Source organism: Chroicocephalus ridibundus, chromosome 5 (genome assembly GCF_963924245.1).
Source record: "Chroicocephalus ridibundus chromosome 5, bChrRid1.1, whole genome shotgun sequence".
NCBI classification, from domain to species: domain Eukaryota; kingdom Metazoa; phylum Chordata; class Aves; order Charadriiformes; family Laridae; genus Chroicocephalus; species Chroicocephalus ridibundus.
Window position 1 is genome coordinate 9,197,895 of NC_086288.1, and position 19,613 is coordinate 9,217,507.

At 40.8% G+C, this 19,613-nt stretch overlaps 1 protein-coding gene across 5 annotated transcripts in view; it reads right to left on the minus strand.

Moving 5' to 3' along the window:
* The window catches only part of DCLK2 (doublecortin like kinase 2), an 85,702-nt gene extending 67,237 nt beyond the window's left edge, over positions 1 to 18,465 (minus strand). For 4 of the 5 annotated variants that reach the window (XR_010071200.1, XR_010071199.1, XM_063335760.1 and 1 more), the window contains exons 1-2: positions 17,373 to 18,464; positions 5,932 to 6,266 (exon numbers count right to left, since the gene is read on the minus strand). Coding sequence is in view for 2 of the 5 variants with exons in the window: in XM_063335760.1 (XP_063191830.1) it covers positions 5,932 to 6,266; positions 17,373 to 17,790 (753 nt within the window). In the remaining 3 variants the exon portion in view is untranslated. Of the gene's footprint in view, positions 1 to 5,931; positions 6,267 to 17,372 lie in introns of all 5 variants that reach the window. The other variant, XR_010071201.1, reaches the window with a different exon arrangement.
* Positions 18,466 to 19,613: the final 1,148 nt, after the last annotated feature.

Here is a 19,613-nt window from a genome sequence, read left to right on the forward strand (position 1 = left end):
ACCAACAATATATAGGCCTCCTTCGAGTTGATATTCCACTCTTACGTTGCAGCACTATCCAACTGCTGCATCAGGAGGTCTCGGAGGTAATGGCCCTGTTCCCATTCTCTCATACAATGTTGCACACACTGTGCCGATATTTAAGTCTTACAGACCAATAAAAAGACTTCAGTGACTACTTTATTATTTTTTTTACCCCACAGAGTAGACATAACTCTCAGTTGTGTAAGTTGCCACATAATAAGCCGATTAACCTGCTTTTTCTTGTGAACATGAACCACAAATTCTGAAAAGCCTTTCTATCCATCTACTCTTTTAGTAGTTATATTGCCAATCATATCCATAGTGTCAAATCACCAAGTTGTTTGCTGCAGTTTGTTTGGCAAACTTTATATTGCTTTCTAAAAGTTGACTCTACTTCTTCTGACCCTCAGCCTTTAAGGTGAATGCAGGGACTGTCATCACTGTTGAACGTCTTAAAGCTAGATGAGGAAAGACTCCTTGCCCACAAATGCCAAACTTTGGTGGGATCTGCAATGCAGAGAATCACTCACTTTGCAGCTGCCACTGATGTCACTCTATAACAATATATAAGCCCTTTTTAAGAGTTGTGAGCAATGAAAGGACTTAAGGGCTTTTTCCCCCTCATACTTGCAGGTTAATGCAAGATTTCCGCTTAAAGGGCTGTTTAAAATTTCAGCAGAACTAGAACTGCACAGAAGTTGGAGCTTTCTATGTTCTTGCAAAGTTGCCTGTAGCAGAAATCAGAATTGTGCTAGTTCCAATACATTTGTGAAAATGCCTATAACTCGGTTAGAGCCTGAGACCTAAGTCTTTTGTTTTCAGTAGGTTTCAACTACACATAGTGCTGCTAACATGGAAGCCAGTTTCTATTACAGTTGTTTCTCAGCCTGCAATGAGATATCAGACAGTGATGTAACAATACAATTAAATGTCACTTAAAAAAAAAAAATACACCTCACTCCTAATGCCCAGTTCCTTAAAAAAAAAAAAAAAAAAAGTATGCTGCTGATGAATAAGATACAGTTGAAAACCACATAGTCTTTCCACTGTCATTAGGTAGGAGAGAATTGAACTAAAGCTAAATCTTTGCTGAAACAACCCAGTTAATTTTTTTAAAAAATAATTTTATTGCAGTTCTCATCCAAGTATGACTTCGCAGACAAAACTGGAAAACTGAGAAAACCAAAATTCATATGTTCTAAAACGTGTCTCAGTACTAAATAGTCAGCTCTCACTGAGATTAAGATTCTAGTAAAAGTACTGTATTAATGGAGATTTTTAGATCAGAAAGACAGAAGTCTATGTGCCAAAAGAACTGAAACAAGAATATGGGGAATATCGTTTGTACTAATAAATGAGATGTCTCCTGCTCATCCTTTGTTTTGGTTTCTGCCCTCTATGATGAGTACGTTAATAGCACCAATTGGTCTCCTTAGTATTTCCACTACAAAGCAAACAAAATTCAGTTTATAGAAGCTATCATCTCTACTAAAAATCTTCAAATCTGAATGCAAGCTTAAAAAGTTACTGTCTTTCTGAAGTGAAGATTTAATTTTCTTTTGTGTGTCAACTCATGCTTCAGAGTTCCGTATGGCTTTTTCTGAGTTTCTCACAGGAAATTCCACCCCCACACCCCCCTCATATTCTTTTAACAATTAGTGCAGGTAATTTACCATTAAGTTGCTATGCTACACTTTGCAATGACCAAAACTTGAAGCTTGTTTAGCAAGATGGAAACCCTCTGAGATGAAGGGTTAACTTCCCAACCGGAGAAGTTCCAGTCTGACTGTCCTTGCCTCACAGTAGGACAGTGACAGATTCCAGCAAAGAACAGAAAGGAAAAACGCAGCCAAGTAAGGAAAACACTTTGGTCAAGCAAATATATTAGGCAAACCTCAATGTCAGAAGCACAAAGACTGGAATAGCAGAAGCCTGCACTGCAGAGTTTAGCCTAGTTACTTTTACAGGAATATTTTTCCTCACATAGAAACCATCACAAAAGTATTGGGAGGTAAAAAAAGTTGGTTGCTCAACAGCCTGAAAGTCAAAAGTCAGCCTTGCATCAGTGTAGTTAAAAAAATAAATAAATCTGTACTTGAGGCTACAAAGCACTAATGTGCTAAGTTACAGCATCCATATTGAAACTGAAGATAAAAAGGAAACCTTATAAACGTTATAAAATCTTACAGTTAAAAGCTAGATAATTGACTGTCTTCATACACAATAATCAAGGAAAATATCTGACATGGATGTTATTCTCTGTGTTACTACGATAATCAAGATGTTGCTACAGTCAAGATTAATGAAGTCAGAAGAGTAAATAAAAACTATTTTGAGTTTTTTCTGTTGTACTGATCAAAATTAAAAAGATTTCTTCATACGTCACTGGTTACATGGTCATTTCTTACTACACGTGTTAAATAGTTCTATTGGAAAACAAAATTGCCCCAGAAATTAACAGAACAACACAATCCCTAATAAAAGGATACAAATTTTATACATGCATGTTTTAAACATCTGAATTTCAGCATCAATTCCGCATTAAACAGAAAATACAACCTAAACGTATTCACCCACAAAAAATGCAAAAAATATGTATTTCCTCGGAGATAAAAATATGAAGGAGACGGAAAAAGAAAAAACCAAAACCCTGAGAAACACAAAAGCTACATTTATAGGAACATAGCCATTTACAAAATGCCTCTTTTTTTTTTTTAATGGTTGCCTTTCAAGCTGTGCCAACACTACAATGAACATAAAAGATCTGCCTTCCTAGCAGATTCAGAAGAATAAGCAATTACTACATTAGAGAAAATAGGCTCAGAAATTTCCACCAATTGGTAATTGGCAGCAAAGCAACTCTTCATTTGCCAAACCCCACAAAGCCCTTGGGCACCAACCTCTACATATACCAGCAAGGAACAAACAAAGAAAAAAAAAAAAATCCCTATTGCCTAAAACTGGGGTCAGCCATCCACTTTGGAGAAAAAGAAACAAACAAAAAAGCCCCAGAAGTTTCTGTCCTCCTAGATAAGCAGACGGAGGGTTTTATTATCAGGGTGTTTAAAGCCTAGGTCTTCTATGTGGGGCACTATATCCCATGACCGCTTGAATCAAGTTTGCACTAGGGACCAAAGGCTTCTTCACAAAGCCTATGGAAAAGCAAAAGGCCTTTCTTCCAAATGGAAGGGAGGTCCCCACTTTTATGCACTACTACTGCTGAAACAGTTTACACAGAGAGGCAGTTGTAATAAGCAGCAATTTGCAGGCTGTTCGCAGCGAGAACTAGGGATTACCTGATCCTTCTGGACAACACCTACATCTGCAATCCAAGTTTGGTCGTTGCCTTTACCATCAAAGGGCAGGAGGAGGTACTGCAGCAATTAGAAATCTTACACTTATTTTGAAGCATTACCAATGATTGGACATCCTCATTGTGGACTGAAGACAGCCATCATACACCATGGGTGTGTAACTGTGTGCTCCCCCCGCAACCCCTGAACCTGACCTTCACCTCCTGTAACCCTGCCCAAGAGATAACCACCCACGGTGGTCACAGTGGGTGCATGATGGCTACACTTGGCTCAAAATGGGTTCGAGGGAGACAGATAACACCACAATAGCCAAGGGCTAATTTATGGCAATGCACTCACCTAACCACATACTGTACTGATACTGTGGTCGATACGCAAATATGACTATAAATCAATCATCTTACCCCTATAAATAGTGAACAGCCCAAGAGCCCTTTGCGCTCTCCTGCACGGCAGCGGGCTGCACACCAGGATCTCCCCTTGAGTAGGGATGCCTCTCAAGGTTACACCTTGAGGTTGAGAGATTCCCTGCCACAACAGATACTCAGTAAGTGACGAATGGCATGCTAAAATTTGAAGCTTTACTAAGACTGTATCGTAGACCGATTGTGCACATATAACCCTTTAGACATAAACTGTCGACCATGTCTGGGACTAGGACTGGATTCAGCCACACCTAGACTTCTCTCTGAGAAGCAGTTTAGGAAGCAAGGGAATCCTCTGAAACCTGTGACTCAACAAGAAGGTCTCCCTTACAGTCTTGACTGACCTTGTCCTCTATGCAGTAAATAACCAAGTACACCTTGCCATCAAATATTGTTAAACCACTGTCCCATCTACTATCAAATTTTGTTAAATTGCTGGTTTATATCAATAAATATATTGCTGCTTCACTCTTACGAGTGAAGTGCACCACTCCATTTGTGACAGGGTGACAGTAATGTGCAAGAAACATATGAGAGATTTAATGTTAATTAATTTTATTGATCCCTGATGCACTACTGCGCCTTCCACATCAGTGCAGACCAGTGAGTTCCTACTGTATTAACAATGCAATGGAAGAGGTGAATCTGAACTGAGAATCCTAGTTTTTGCAGTTTCCTTTCCTGACTCTTTCTGTCTACTTGCTTGAGAAGATTAAAATCATCTTATCTGAGACAGTAACAGAAGACTTCATGGGCAGAAGAGCCTAATTACTGTATAATAAATATCTTCAAAGCTATTTTATTATGAATTAAATTAAACATGACTAAATCACATTTTGGATGTTCCTAGAAAGGATTCTCTCTGAACAAATCTTGTTAACAAATCTCATTAAAAATCAAACCTATTAGAAGAACTACAGAGCACATTATAGTACCGCCAAATACTGAAAACCAAGAGTCTCAGTGATGCATTTGCCTCGCTATATTTAATACCAAAGAACAGAGTAAGTTCAAGTACTTATTTATAAGAAGTGTATCCACAGCACACAGAACATAACCAGAGAGACAGACCTCATATCGAGACAAACGGAGAAAGCGCACTTCTGCAATACATTTGCTAGCAACTTTCAACACAAAAAGGTGCTTTTTAAGTAGTCTACAGGATTACAACCATTATAAAAAGCTTGACAATAAAAATTCCCACATTTATTTGAACACAATTGAAAGTGTGCAAAAATACCTGTTGAATGAACAAGGATCCTAATGTTTAGTCAACAGTACAATAGCCCAGGTATCTGATACTAAATGTGATCTACTTTGCAGCCTGTGTTGCTCTGTATTACTAAAGTCACAATGCTGTCAGAGTTCCACATCAGTGTCAAATAAAAGTATCAAAATCCTGTTCCATGAAGGGCTGAGTCATTATTAACCTGACTGATCAACAGCAAATGTGAATACTGGGGAATACTGGGGAATCCCAACACTTTTTCTGGTGCAGCAGAACATTCTATGAACCACTCCTTTGTATTTCGGAGTGAGAGTAAAAGACCTACCGCATCATCAATCCCGGCAGCATGTTTTTGCAGTGCTAATACTAAAAGCAAAAGCAAGTTATAAAGATACTACCACCCCCCCAGAATTATTCATTTCAGATAAAATTCTTGACCTTCTGTCATGTCAGTTACTACCTCCAGAACAACAGTTCAGTCCTTTTCCTACTTAAATAGCAATCCGTGGAAGTGAAACGGAAAGAGGCAGCAATATTTTTCTTATACTGCTCAGACCTATGTAACTGTCTGAAAACATGACCCTGCTTCTGAAAACATATATGTATTTTAACAAGTTTGCTTTCAAATGTTTCTAATAAACTGTATTACTTAATCAACAGGCACTTATTTTAGCAATGCAACAGAGTTAGTATACAAAAAATATATTTTTTATTTTTTTTACTTAGAATGTAAAGCGGTCAACTTCTTTTGTACTATAAACAATTTTAATGTCTTTCAGATATTAATATTTTAATAAAAAATTTTAAAGTTGCCATTTATTAAGCTGTCCTTATTCAGAAGCAGGTTAAAGCATACACAGTAACAAGAATTCGTTACAAAACTAAAGAAGCTTAGATTAACTCATAATTATTAGATTGCCACAGCAATTTATTCTCCTACCTGTTTTCCATCCAGGGTACAAAGTCTCTTGACTACACCCGAATCTAACTTAATGGCTTCTGTGATGTCAGTCAAGACCTGTTCGAAGGAGTGAGCAGTCTTCTTATTCAGCAGAATTCTCACAGCTTTCCGTGGTTTTACTCCACTCCTAATAACAGTCACTAATTTGGGTTTAATGAAGTCTTTACTCTCCTTCACTTCACTCTTTGTAGATGTCAAAGATGTCAAGGATCGAGTGGACCCAGTCCTTATGTTCACACACCAGTTTGGATTGACATTCTTGGTGTAATCAACTTTGCGATACGGTTCATTGGATGCACATACGTAACTTTCACCTAGAAAGAAGATGACATTTTCATAATTTAAGAGGGTTTGCAGCTATTTTTTGTCAATTAAAAAAAAAAGACAATTTTTTTAGGAGTGATCTTCCGGTATTTCAACTGCAGGCCATTTTAAATGGAGGACTGTAAATTATCAGAGCGTTCCACCCAAATGACACTCCCACAGAATGGTCTGAACAGGTTTCAAAAGACCTCTGGTTAAGAAATAAAAAAAACAATAAAGGGTAATGAGGGGGTTGAAGATATTTCCCATTTACTTTGGATCATAATTCTGACTGCAGAGTCATTTTGCAAATACTTAAATTACTTGAGCTCAGAATACACAACATTAAGAGCATTCTCCTACAGCAAATATGCAGGTCCTTCCCTATATACTTCAAGATGTGTACACACATCCCTATCTTTAATCATGAATTATTTTATGATTTAAATTATCATGAATTAATTAAATAATCATGAATTATTTTAAAAGGAGCAAGTTTTAACAGAATAAAATTCAAGCTTCTTGAGATCCTTGCCCTGAAGAACACATTAATTTACCAGGAATATATTACTTTCTACCAAGGATACACTGTTGAAATGTATTCAGTTCAACATTTTTTAGACCAAACACCTATTGAGGCCACAAATGAGACTTTTGAGACTACAAGTATAGGAAAGGCATCTACCACTTCCCCATTTTAATTTCTTTCCTAATTCAAAGCTCACACTGCCAGTATCTCCTAAAGACATGAAAGGGAGGTCAGAGGACAAAAAAAATGTTATCACAGGCTAGTAATACACACCCTTACAGCAAATTATTGTAAGTGGCACCAGCCATGATGCAGACCTAAGGAATTTGTTACATTTCTCCGTTCCTTGACATAATGCAAGGCTCAAAGGTTCCAAACTGATGGAACACACCATTCCTCCAGGCCGAACTACTTGTATCTTAAAAAGCTTAGCCTGTTCTAATATTAAAGCTACACGCTCAAGGTCACTGGTGGAACAAACCAAACTCACCTCCTATACTCACAGCAAGAAGAATAAAGAGAACACATACCTCTATTGTACAGTATTGTAGAAGTTACAAAATGTATACCTATGTTTAGATACATACTACAAAACTTTTAAACAATACTTTTACTTTCTGAACTCGTTTGGAGAGCTGATTTAGCTTAGAAATTGTACAGCTTATTCTAAAAGCAAGATAGTAAACTACTTTCAAACCCCCAAAGAATTACTATGATCTGACAGACTTTTTCCATTTTTCTTTTCCCATATAAATTCTAATTTATCTTGTATTTAAACCTTCTTGAACATTTACTTGCTGTATTTGAAAGAAAACAATTATAATTAAGTTAACAATAATTTTGTTTGGGAAAGTTTGGCAGTTCTGCCTCCACAAACATCACTGGGGCTGAGGTACAAAGAAACAATTTGGTGTGAGGTTTTATGGATGTCAGTGCTTTGCCTCTATTCTTCCTCTTTACTCATCCACATCATTCCTCCTCACATTCATAGACCAAGTGACGCACAAATCAGAAACCAATACAGATAAAACCAGACGTCTCCGCCTTCCGCAAAAATGAGCAAAGAAAAGTGAGCTGTTTTCAGCCCATAAACTCCTTGAATGGGATTTCCACATAGCTGCATGCACACTAGCACTAATCTACAGGTAGGCAAAAAAAAACCCCACACAGCTTAGGAAGAACTGTGGTGGCCTAGAAGCTTATGCTGCCCCAGAACTACATGCTGAACTGCAAAAAGTCTCCAAGCGATCTGATTTCGTCAGGCCTACTTTGAAAAAGACATTGGATCTTGAAAAAGACATTGGACATTGACTTCAGAAGATCCCTTCCAAACTAAATTACACTATGATTTGAAATAGATGGACAGTTCTCCTTCAACAGCTGTTTTCAGAGACCTTTCACTCACCTATCCTGGTACTATGAAATAGCATGATATTCAAGTTTTGTTACAGCAGCTCAGCTGCAACAGAAAGCAAAAGCTTCCCCCTCTACATCCTCTAGTACTAGATTCAAAAGACTATGCTTATTTTCTGAACAGTTTTAATAAGCCATGAAGCTGTCTATCTCTAAACACAGTGCTGCCAAATAAGAAGCATCTCAAAGAAGCTGGTAATTCTAATTCATACCGATAGACTTACTAACATAACTGATGATCATTTTGTTATTCTCTTGTCTACAGCCAGTTTACTGTGTGAAGTAGAATGCAGTCGCCAACAAAGCACCACACAGCCACTTGCTCGCTCCCTGCCAGCGGGATGGTGGGGGGAGAAATTCAGGAGTGTGAAAGAAAGAAAATTTGTGGATGGAGACAAAACCAGTTTAATAGGTAAAGCAAAAGCCGCACACGTAAGCAACGCAAAACAAGGAATTCATTCACTACATTCCATCGGCAAGCAGGTATTCAGCCATCTCCAGAACAGCAGGGCTCCATCCCACATAACGGTTACTTGGTAAGACAAACACCGTAACTCTGAACATCCCCCCGTTTCCTCCTTCTTCCCCCAGCTTTATATGCTGAGCATGGCGCCATATGGTATGGAATATCCCTTTGGTCAATTGGGGTCAGCTGTCCCAGCTGTGTCCCCTCCCAACTTTTTGTGCATCCCCAGCCACTGGCGGGATGGTGTGAGGAGCAGAAAAGGCCTTGACTCTCTGTAAGCACTGCTCAGCAATAACTAAAACATCCCTCTATTATCAACACTGTTTTCAGTGCCAATCCGAAACAGAGCCCATAACTAGCTACTATGAAGAAAATTAACTCTACCCCAGTCAAACCCTTAGGACAATTTTTTCCACAATTGCATGCTAAACTTCTTATGGATGCACCTAGCAAGTGACTTCGGTTTTTTGTGTGCGCATGTTGGTTAAGAATGCCAAATATTATTTCCTGCTACAAAAAAATGAACAGAAGGTAATTTAGTCATTATTCTGGGTGCATAATATTAGGCATTCAACTTCAGAAAGTCCCTGGCCACTTGCTTTCACATTTATTGATCTGTGTAAGACTTTGGTAATATTTAATCATCCTCTGATAATAATTTATATATAAATATACATAACTATAATATATAACAAACCTGACAGCATCTTATGCATGAGAATATCTTTCTAACCACACTGAGTGCCCCTAGCATCTCAAAGATTTTACATAAGCTTCAGTACATGAAGTCACCTATCACCTCAGAGTGAACTCTTCAGTACAGCCTGTCCAGCTGTGTGCAAAAGAGTGAAATAAGTTCCAGCAATCAGCACTACAAGGTACCTCAAAATTCACCATCATTGAGCATGTTCAGAATTACCCTTTCAATCTCAAAAAGAACGCACTTCCTAGACCATTAAAAAAAACCCCAAAATGCACACAAGACATTTCAAAGTTAAACCTCAGGGCTGAAGTTTAAATTAACGAAGTTAAAAAAAAAAACAAAAACAAACAAAAAACACAAAAACAAAAAACCAACCACAAAACCTCCTCAAAATTAAGGCTATTCAGGAACAGGCTCTCCAATTTGAAATAAATTAATTGCTTTACATAAAGAAGTACAGGGAGAGAACAAAAGGTCCCTTGCTAGAGTATCTACCATAGAAGAGTCTCAATATGGTATGATAGCTTTGTCTTCTACAGACATGTATCATAACAGATTATTTTCTTTATACTATCATGGAATGCGATCTACTGTCAGAGTTGCACTATAACACCCTTTAGGACAGCAGAAATTGTCCCGTTATAAAATTTTTAGTCAGTATTAATCCAAAAAATAAATCTTTGCCTTCTACTAGTTTCCTTGCTTGATGCACGAATAAAATAATTTCTTGATTATCTGAATAGGTTGCAATACTCACTTACTACCGTTTTCTTCTTATTATTTCTTTTCCTTTAAGCAGAGACCTTAGTTTTCTTTTTTTTCTGATGAAAAAAATAGGAAGTGTTTTCAACTTAACAACATAATACCTTAAAAGAACAATTTCAAATAACTTGTTTCAGCTGCATTTAGCCAAGCCTTAAGTTGAAGCATAAACTATTTTTAGCTTTTAAAAAACAAAACCAAACAAGTAGCTGGCAAAAATTATTGCAAAATTTCCGGTAATTACTTGAGAACTGTAGTATATTACAGATTGCTTGGTGTTTTTAATTCCATGCCTGCTTTCTTATACCAGACATATAAACTAAACTTAGTAACACAGGTTTTACATGGAAAAAAGATTTTACTACTACACCTGCAAGGCAGGCACACATGGCAGGATTAGAGCAAGGACTGTGAGAAAATACATGCACTGAGTGACTTGCTTGGTTCGTGACTTAAAGGATAACATTTTTACTCTGTTGAAATTGCTACTTAAATTTCTAATGATTTCACCACAGCCAGACTTCACCCACAGTTTGTAAGTTCTACTGAGAACTTTGCAAAATAACAAAAAAATACGAGAAACAAAATATAATTAGGAAACCAACTGCTGCTTTCCACATAAAGAACGATTTTCTAGGAATAAGTTAAACATTGATTTTTTTGTTTTAATAGGGATGTATGATTGATTATTCAACAGAAGAAAATATTTAAGGGAGAGAAAAAAATGGCAGGGGTAAGTTGAATCACACCTATGAAGTTCACTATGGGAAACTTTCTTCCAGAATGGTGTATTCAAAAAGCGTGCCTAAGAAAACACCACCCCGTGATAAGCAGGCATTAATTTTTGAACATTGTGCTATTGTTTAAATTGTTATTTTAGCCATCCTCCAAAGTAGAAAATGCATTTTGATCAGTCTGTAGCTTTTTTTTTTTTGTCATTTGTACCAGCCCTAGAAAGCTGGCACCACTCCACAAATAGGGATAAACAGTACTTCAGATATTTACATTGCTGACTTTGGTATGGTCAATTTTATGGTTTGAAGGCCCACTTTCCATTTATAGTCTTGAAAGATTTTAAAGCTAATGCATACTAGCCTTAACTGTCACATAGTTACAGCAATTACGTTACTGGAAATAAATACCATGTCTTTAGCTTACAACATAGCATTAACATTAATCAGCTCCATAGTTTTTTAGATCAGATTGTGAAGTTTGTCACTAATACTACATTGAGATTTGCAGGTAAAGAAGTAAACTATAGACTAATGAAGTAGAAAGATCTATTAAACAATACTGTCTTTTTTTTTTAACACAGAAAGAAATGCAAGAATTACAGATATAGGTTACAGCTGGGACTCAACACAGCCAAACTACTCTACAGCAGGAAGCTTAACCAGGCTGCAGAGCAGTTTTGGCAGAAGTATGAAACCTCCTTATAAATTGGCATTATAATTTCAACAGAGCATATGTGCCATCCATCCGATGCCTCATGACAGTACTGAGAGCAATCTAAAAGTGTCAATTCTTCCATGAAGAAATCGTGCTACTACCAAAAATTCCTCAAATGGGGCATATGTTCACTTAAACCGAGTAACATCTGCTGATATTTTGGGTCACCATATAATCAACACATGGAATAAGTTTACTTCTTATTCTTTATGTCTTATTAACATTAGAAAAACAACTAGAAGACATGAAACATTGCGTGTTAACAAGGAAACATTACCTGCCTCTAAATAATTTACCTGTACTGCATTAATAACAAGATGCACTATCCAGGAAGCAAGACCTGTGTGTGTGCTGTGCACATGCAGTTCAAGTACACTGTAGAAGGATTCCGGTTTCAAACAGTCTAAACATAATACGTGCCATTCCCTCCCAACAGTAAAATACACTTGATGAACACAGGGAATGGATAAAAGAGAAAACAAGATTACATTGGTTATTTATCAGTCAGATTGACCATAGACCATCATTTGCCTAAATACTGCTTTGCTTACTTAAAATCTCATCTACAAAGGTTTTCTTTTGCCATCTGTTTCTTCAACACTGTCATTCACAGAAAATGTGTCTAGCTCACCTTTCAAGATATTAATGCAGGGATAAATAAAGTAGGGTGTATGTGAACTCCACAAAATTCAGCCATGCAATTTTAGGTACTGATAGGAAAAGAAGGATGCATCTTGTCCTTTTGTACCACAAGTCTACATCACTTGCAACTATGTGCAGTTTTGAGGAAACCTGGCTGCCTGATAACTTGGGGTTCTTCACAGCACAAGTTTTTTGAGTTGAAACCCCACTGCTAGGCATTTTACAAGTAGCCTAGAAACATTCAGACTTTTTTAGTCTCCTTAAAAACAGACTGCGAGAGACTTGTAGATATTTCATATTCCTTAGGATTAGGTTAAAAAACAAACTGTGTATATGCCATGTAGTAAGTAACATAAGGAAGAAATTAAATGTACAACACTCAAAAATCCTGAGTCAGGATATTTGAAACAAAAGTCTCTGAACAAGGTTTTCTGGCTTGCTTTTTGCAAGGTGTTAACGAGCACTAACAACTATCTCCTCAGAGACGTAAAGCATCCAATTTTTAAATGACACACCGCATAACAGAGAATGATACAGCTGACACAGGTAAAAATCATCCCTACAGAAAGAAAACCATTAGTCTCCCTATTTTTGAATGTGTGTTCCCCTGTGAAGCACATAGGACACGGCAGGTTTCTAGGTATATTTCATGTATCCATTGCACGTTCCTCAGCTTCTTCTGGTGGAACTCATTAGTTTCAAGGGTTGCTTATTTAGTATAGCACAGCAGTTATCAGCGCTACTAACCTTCTAACTTTTGGAATCACAGGAGAGTACCCTTTTTGTGTTCTGTAACACAAAGCCGAGCAGTTTTCCAGAACAGCATATTTATAGCATATATAAAAGAACTGATCTAAAAATAGAACAACCCCTTTTATGAAGGATTAAGTTATTTAGATCTCTCTTTCCTTCCTTTCTTTCACAGAACTTCCTTCCTCATCAGCTTCTTATGATTCCTTCACTTTCAAGTCATCTCCAATAACCCTGTGCAAGTCACGATCTTTCCTCATCTACAGCATTTTAGTTCCCCATACACTTTTTAAAACCTGGAATGACAACCAGGATCTTAGCTGATGACTAGTTCTCTCTAGCTCCTAGTTCTCTTTTGAGTTTATTTAGTCAGGAGTTTCAGATAAGAGCTTCCTACAAGCTTTCCCAGAATCAGTGAACAGTTGAAGATGGAAAGGACCTCTGGAGATCATCTGGTCCAACCCCCTGCTCAGGCAGGGTAAAAGCTTTCAGAAGACAGTTAAGGACACCTGTTAAGGTATCAAACCCGCTTAATACCACATGCCTCCTTCACAGTAAATAAATAACTCTTTTCAGGTAAATTACATTTCTCCCGTCCCTGAAACGAGGCAATGCGCAGTGGTGGAAACATTTTATTTTGCTTGCATGGGAAGTTAACTTCCATATTTCACATTCACACGCCATTGCTCCAGGACTGTGTAACTACAGTGATTCGAACATGGCATTTCAATTGTGACATTTGTTTTGTATTCCAGTGAAGAATTTGGAAGCATATGCTTTTAATGTCTTTTAATCCTTCTTTGTCCTTCCTTTTTAACCTTCTTTGTTAAATCTGCTGCATTTGCTTCTTTTTAAAGCATTACAGCTTTTGGCTTTAGCACAGGAAGGTAATCATACCTTCTGAAAGAAGCAAAAATACAAACTGCCTACTTGGTGTCACCATCTGCTTGCCCTGACAAGAGAAAAGATATTCTTGACCTAATGTAACAGTGCGCATCGACTAGAGTCATAGGTACTTAAGCAGGATTAAAATGTAACATGCAGTAACAATAACAATGGTCTAAGGCAGAAAATACATGGATTGTTCAATACCTTGTTTCAAAAACATTCTTTTACTCTGTATTAGTGTGGCAGAGCCCATTTCTTTAAAGCAGATATTGTGCTGTGCTACATGTCCTAGCCATGCATAAGGACTGCCCTGCTCAGAACCTTCCCACCTCCTGCCCAAAGACTTTCCTACAGGTGCCTGTTGATTGCTTGCACAACCACGCAGACAAAACTACTGACGTTTTATAAAGGACTGTATGAATTAAGCATTGCAGTTGAAAGAACAAAAGACTCTTAGCAATGCTTCCTACCCACGGAACTAGAAAAGCTCCCTACCACATGCCAAATCAACCTGACTTTTCTTAGGAATAGAGTCTACATTTGGTTTTCTCTCTCAAAATCCAACAACGTGTCTGAACTTTGCAGCAGACCTTAACAATCAGGATTCTCCACGTCTTTCACTACCAAAACAATGAAAGCACAGGACAGCGACACAGAGCATGACAACATCAATTAAAACGCAAACCTCAGCACTAAAGAACTGCACGGTTCTTACTATTCTTACTATTACCATTGTGTCATGCTTTAGGAAGCTTACATTTTCAAAGAAAACTGAAGGATTTAGACAAATACTTAATTGGTTAACTTTGGTAGAGAATAAAAATGAAGCTATTATTCTGTTATAGCTATTGAAGGGAAAACATGAAATTACACATGGAATCTCCTATTCAAAAGTCCTGTAATGTCTGACAGTAAGGTTGAAAGAAAGAAAACTATAAGGAAGTCATAACATTCCCAACGCCCATCCCCTCTCTGGATCTGTCTGCTCAAACAAAATCAGGAGCAGACAATGAAATTCTTCACTCCTTCCATTCTAAGAAAGCAATGAAAACTGTCAAACTCCTTAGCCATAATATTCCCTAATCTACAGGGGCTGGGAATATAAATGGTATTTGCCTAAGGCTGGTCAAGCAGAGCATGTTTTTTTGACTGTCAAATCCAGTTAAGAAAAGCAATATGCTTAAAATGGAGCTTGTCAGTTTTTGACTAACAAGCATGATCTGGTCGTATTTTTAACTTACTCAACCTGTAACAGTAATATTTGAGATCTGTAGTATGTCTGTATATTAGCTATTTTCCTCTTAAAATGATACATGGTAAAACAGATTGCCAAGTACAGCCAAACTGCAAAAAGCATTCATCAGTGATGCAATTCAGCTAATTTGGACTTTTATCATACAGAATTCATACCAGCTTTTATATCCCTGACAAAGAGCAAATAGGCCTTAAGGAGCTTGCCTGCACTGGGGCTCATCAGTGTCTAAGAGCTAGGGACACGGGCTTGAGTTGAGGGAGGTTTAATGCAGATCTTGCTGGCTTGGCAAGGGTGGCTGAGCACTCACCTGCTCACTTCATACAGCAACCCGAACTGGTGTACTGTATGGTACTGTAACTCCATGCACCAGTTCAACAACACTGATGGTGTGCAAACAGACTAGTCATTTAGGTATTGCATCAAGTGGCCATGTTCGGTCTGCTGTTCAGTCTGTAGCTGGCATGCACAACAGCACTTTAATTTTATTTTCCTTTCTGAATATTAAAAAGCAATACAACACAACACCATTCCAAACTGCTTTTGGTGATATTGCAGTTCAAGCTTTAGGATATCACCAACGTTCATGTATTTATTCTAGAGCAGAAGTTCAAGCTTGCTGTGCTGGAACTACAAGAAATTAAGAAAATAAAACCAAGTCAGATCCTCTTCCAGCATCTCAAGAACAAAACAGCTGGAAAAGAGCTCAGATAATTTCAAGGAATGATGGATTCACTACTTGTTTGTTTTCTTCCCGACCCTGTATCTGCTTTCCTTTCTCTGTATGGTGATTAGACTTACACTGGTAAAGTTTTTGGCATGCTAAATGAAGAACGTACTAATCCTATTACAATCCTACAGGATTTTCTTAAGATTCCTGAGAGTTGTATTGGTCATGGATAGATGAATAAGCAGTTGGGAACCCTCTTTTTCCCCTTTTATTTTACTGAGAAAACACGGAAGTGTAATTTCAATTGTGACATTTGTTTTGCTTTATTCTTCCAGTGAAGAGCAATATTATAAAGTGCACTTTCATGCATATCTTTTTTGAGTAAGACCCCCTTGATGCAGCAAATGCTGTAGCCTTTCCCTTCCTCTTGCATGTTGTGGAGTAGCTGGTCCCTAACTCCCAGTGCCTTTACTGATGGATTATATAAAGATCTTTAGGTTCCCTTTGCCATCAAATTCTCCAGGTGTGATTCAGCATTGCTTTGAAAAGGGGAGTTTCCAAATAAAAGCTTAAAAGATACACAGCTGAAAGCCTAAAAAGGAGGAGGCAGCAGAACACCTAAAAATGGTACTACTTCACCAATGGAAATCAGCTATACCTGGCATATAGAGTCACTGGGTGGAAGACTGCAGTGGCTGATACCAGGTAGATACCTGAGGAGAAGCATCAAGTGCAAATTGATTATGAACCTCAGAGCATGCACAACAGAACCAACACGTTTGAAAGACTGATTCATGTAACACTGAATTTAAACTGTATTTAAGATATCATGAGAGAACATGGGGGAAATCTGCTCTTTGTTCTGGTAATTATCATTCCCTACAAACAAGGGGTATAGGTTTTATTTGGAAAAAAGGTACTTCTGGCCCCATTTTGAGAAGTCAAGTGCTGCTCTGCTCAGATTTGCAAGGTCTACATAACCTTAGCAGCTAAGTCCCATTATCAAAAGCTACTTAGGGACAATTCTGAAAATGGTTTTGGAAGTCAAACAAGGTAGATAATTCCCTCTATGAATATGGACTTTTCACAGCACAGGGGCTTTCTCTCACAAAGCTTAAGCCACTGAGAGGCATCAATGACAGCGTAATAAATGTTAGAGAACTAAGTTACAGCGTTTCCCTCCCTTACAAATGGCGATGACTGAAAGGTAGTCAAGAACTTTACTATGGTCCTTGTAGATGAGAAGAGTACCTGCTGCTTAACTACCATTAGAGTCAACCCCCACAAGTGCAGACATCACTTGTCTGGATGATGGTAGAAGTGGACGGTCCACACAGGGAAAATGAGGCCTATCGCACCTCACAGCAGTGGGCAACTCCAGGCCGTTTGCCCTCAGGGGGTCTTGTGGCTGCTGATTTTCAGCAGTGACCTTTCTCAGCTTTGACCAGAGTAGTGAGAGACAAGCCCACCCCAGGGACAGCTTGCAGCCCACCACCAGGCCCCACACCACCTCTTGCTGGACCTCAACATGCCATTGCAGAACCACCCACGGCCTGCGCCCCGCTTGCCCCTGGCCCACCGGAGCCCCCTCACCTTCCACCAGCTCATCCAGGCTGGTGAGCTTCTTGCTGCCATCGATGGTGTAGATGGTGCGGACACCCTGGGGCAAGTTCACGTTGTCCGACAGGGAGCGGGTGAGCTCGACGAGGAGGGCGTCAAAGGAGCGGAAGCGGTCAGGGGAGATGGCGTACACCAAGCCCTTGAAGTACCTGTCGCCGTTGCGGTAGAAGCGGGCTTTCCGGGCCTTCTTCTCCGAGCTGAGCGCCTGCAGGGTCCGCGTCCGGTAGAGGCTGCAGTGGGCGCTGTGGGCCGGGCTGGGGATCAGCCCGTTGCCCCGCGGCCCCGCGCCGCCCCCGCCGGAGCCGCTGCCGCTGCGGCGGGGCCCGGCGCGCTGCTGCCTCTTGTCCCGCTCCTCGAAGTGCTCCAGCTCGATGCTCCGGTTGCTCGCCATGGGGAGCCGCCTGCCCGCTCTTCCAGCTCCGCTGGGCCCCCGGGCCGGCTACGGGACTGCTAAGCCTGGCCCCGCGCTTTGGAAGGGCTCCACTCGCCTAATTCAGCATCGCGCTCGGCCTCCCCGGCCGGGAGGGCTGCGGGTGACCGCGGCGCCCGACCTGACCCGCAGCCGCAGCCCCAGCTGCCGCTAGTTCCGTCGTTACCCGCTGCTCCGCCCGCAGTCGCGCACAAAAGCATCCCTCAAAGCCTTCAACCGGCGGTTACGGGTAATGCTGAGGCGAGAGCGAGCGGGGGCGTGAGGCTCGGGGGAGCCCCGCAGCCGCGCCGTGCCCATGCAGGCTCGCACAATGCGGAGGACGCCGTGCGCGCAGGTTCCCCCCCTCAGCCGCTTCTCCGCTGGAGAGAAGGGGTGGGGACGGAGCGCCTATTCCGCCAGCTCCCACCCGGCTCCGGTGCGGGGGCAGCAGGGACCCCTGCGACGCTACCGGCCGCTAGTCAGCGCGGGGAGCGGCGCAATCTCCCGGGTCCTCAGGGGGCAAAGGCGCTGCGAGCGCCCGCCCGCCTAGGAAAGAAAATCAACCGCAGCGGATCTGGCGGGAGGAGCGAGCCGCGGCCCGGCCGCCCGTGCTGCCGGCGGTGGAGCGCGGGGCGGGCGGGGCTGGAGCCGGGCCTCAGCGCCGGGCGGGCGGCACGGCCGCTGTGGGGGCGGGCGGCGGGCGGGGCGGGGGCGGCGCCATCTTGGCCGGAGGCGGGCGGGCGGCGGCGTTGTCCCCAACGGCGGCAGGGACAGGGTTTGAGAGGGACGAGAACTGCGTTGGTGACACGGCCAGGCTCAGGTGATGAAGGGAAAGGGGTTCTTCTACTAAAGGGTTTTGGGGAAGCAACTTTCTGGCAGGGGCAGCTCTGTCCCCCTCGCGGCGGCTCTGACAGGACCGGTCCATGGAACTACCTCAGGCGTACCAGGAGAGCTGCCTGCTGGCCCTCTCGCGGCCTTACTTTGACTCGGCTACTAGATTAAAACGCTAAAAATGCCTCTAGGGCTTCTTTCTATGTGGCCTTCTCCCTAAAGTACATCCCCTGGGACAGAAAACTACTCATTCCTGTCACTTCCCTCTCTCACTTGTGAAGGTTGCTGCCGCCGAGCTTCCCACAATTTCTGAGGAACAAAATGAGCCCAACTTCTGTTCCCACAGTCTCAACCTCCCAAATGTGCTTTAGCCCATGGTTTGCAGCTTCCCCACACAGCTTCTCAATGCTCCCTAGGTTGCTCAAGCCAAATTCATTTTTGGTAGAAATGGTCAAAGATGCATTGAAATGGAGGCAGTTTCAACCTTTTCCCAACTACTAGAGGACACACTTTATTTTCTTGACATAGTAAGTACATAAAAAATGTAAAAGGCATTTTCAACTAGGTACAGGTTCTCACATTTATTTTTTTTTCAGGTCTCTTGCTTTGAGAGATTCCAGTTGTGTTGCATCATGGGGACTGTTTAGTTTGAGGAAGAGGAGGCTGAGGGGAGACCTCATCACTCTCTACAACTACTTGAAAGGACATTGTAGAGAGGTTGGTGCTGGTCTCTTCTCACAGGTAATTAGTGATAGAACAAGAGGGAATGGCTTTAAACCGCAACAGGGTAGGTTTAGACTGGACATTAGGAAAAAATTCTTCACAGAAAGAGTGGTTAGACACTGGAATAGGCTGCCCAGGGAGGTGGTGGAGTCACTGTCCCTGAATGTGTTTAAGAGTTGTTTAGATGTGGTGTTAGGGGATGTAGTGTAGGGGAGAACTTTGTAGAGTGGGGTTGATGGTTGGACTTGATG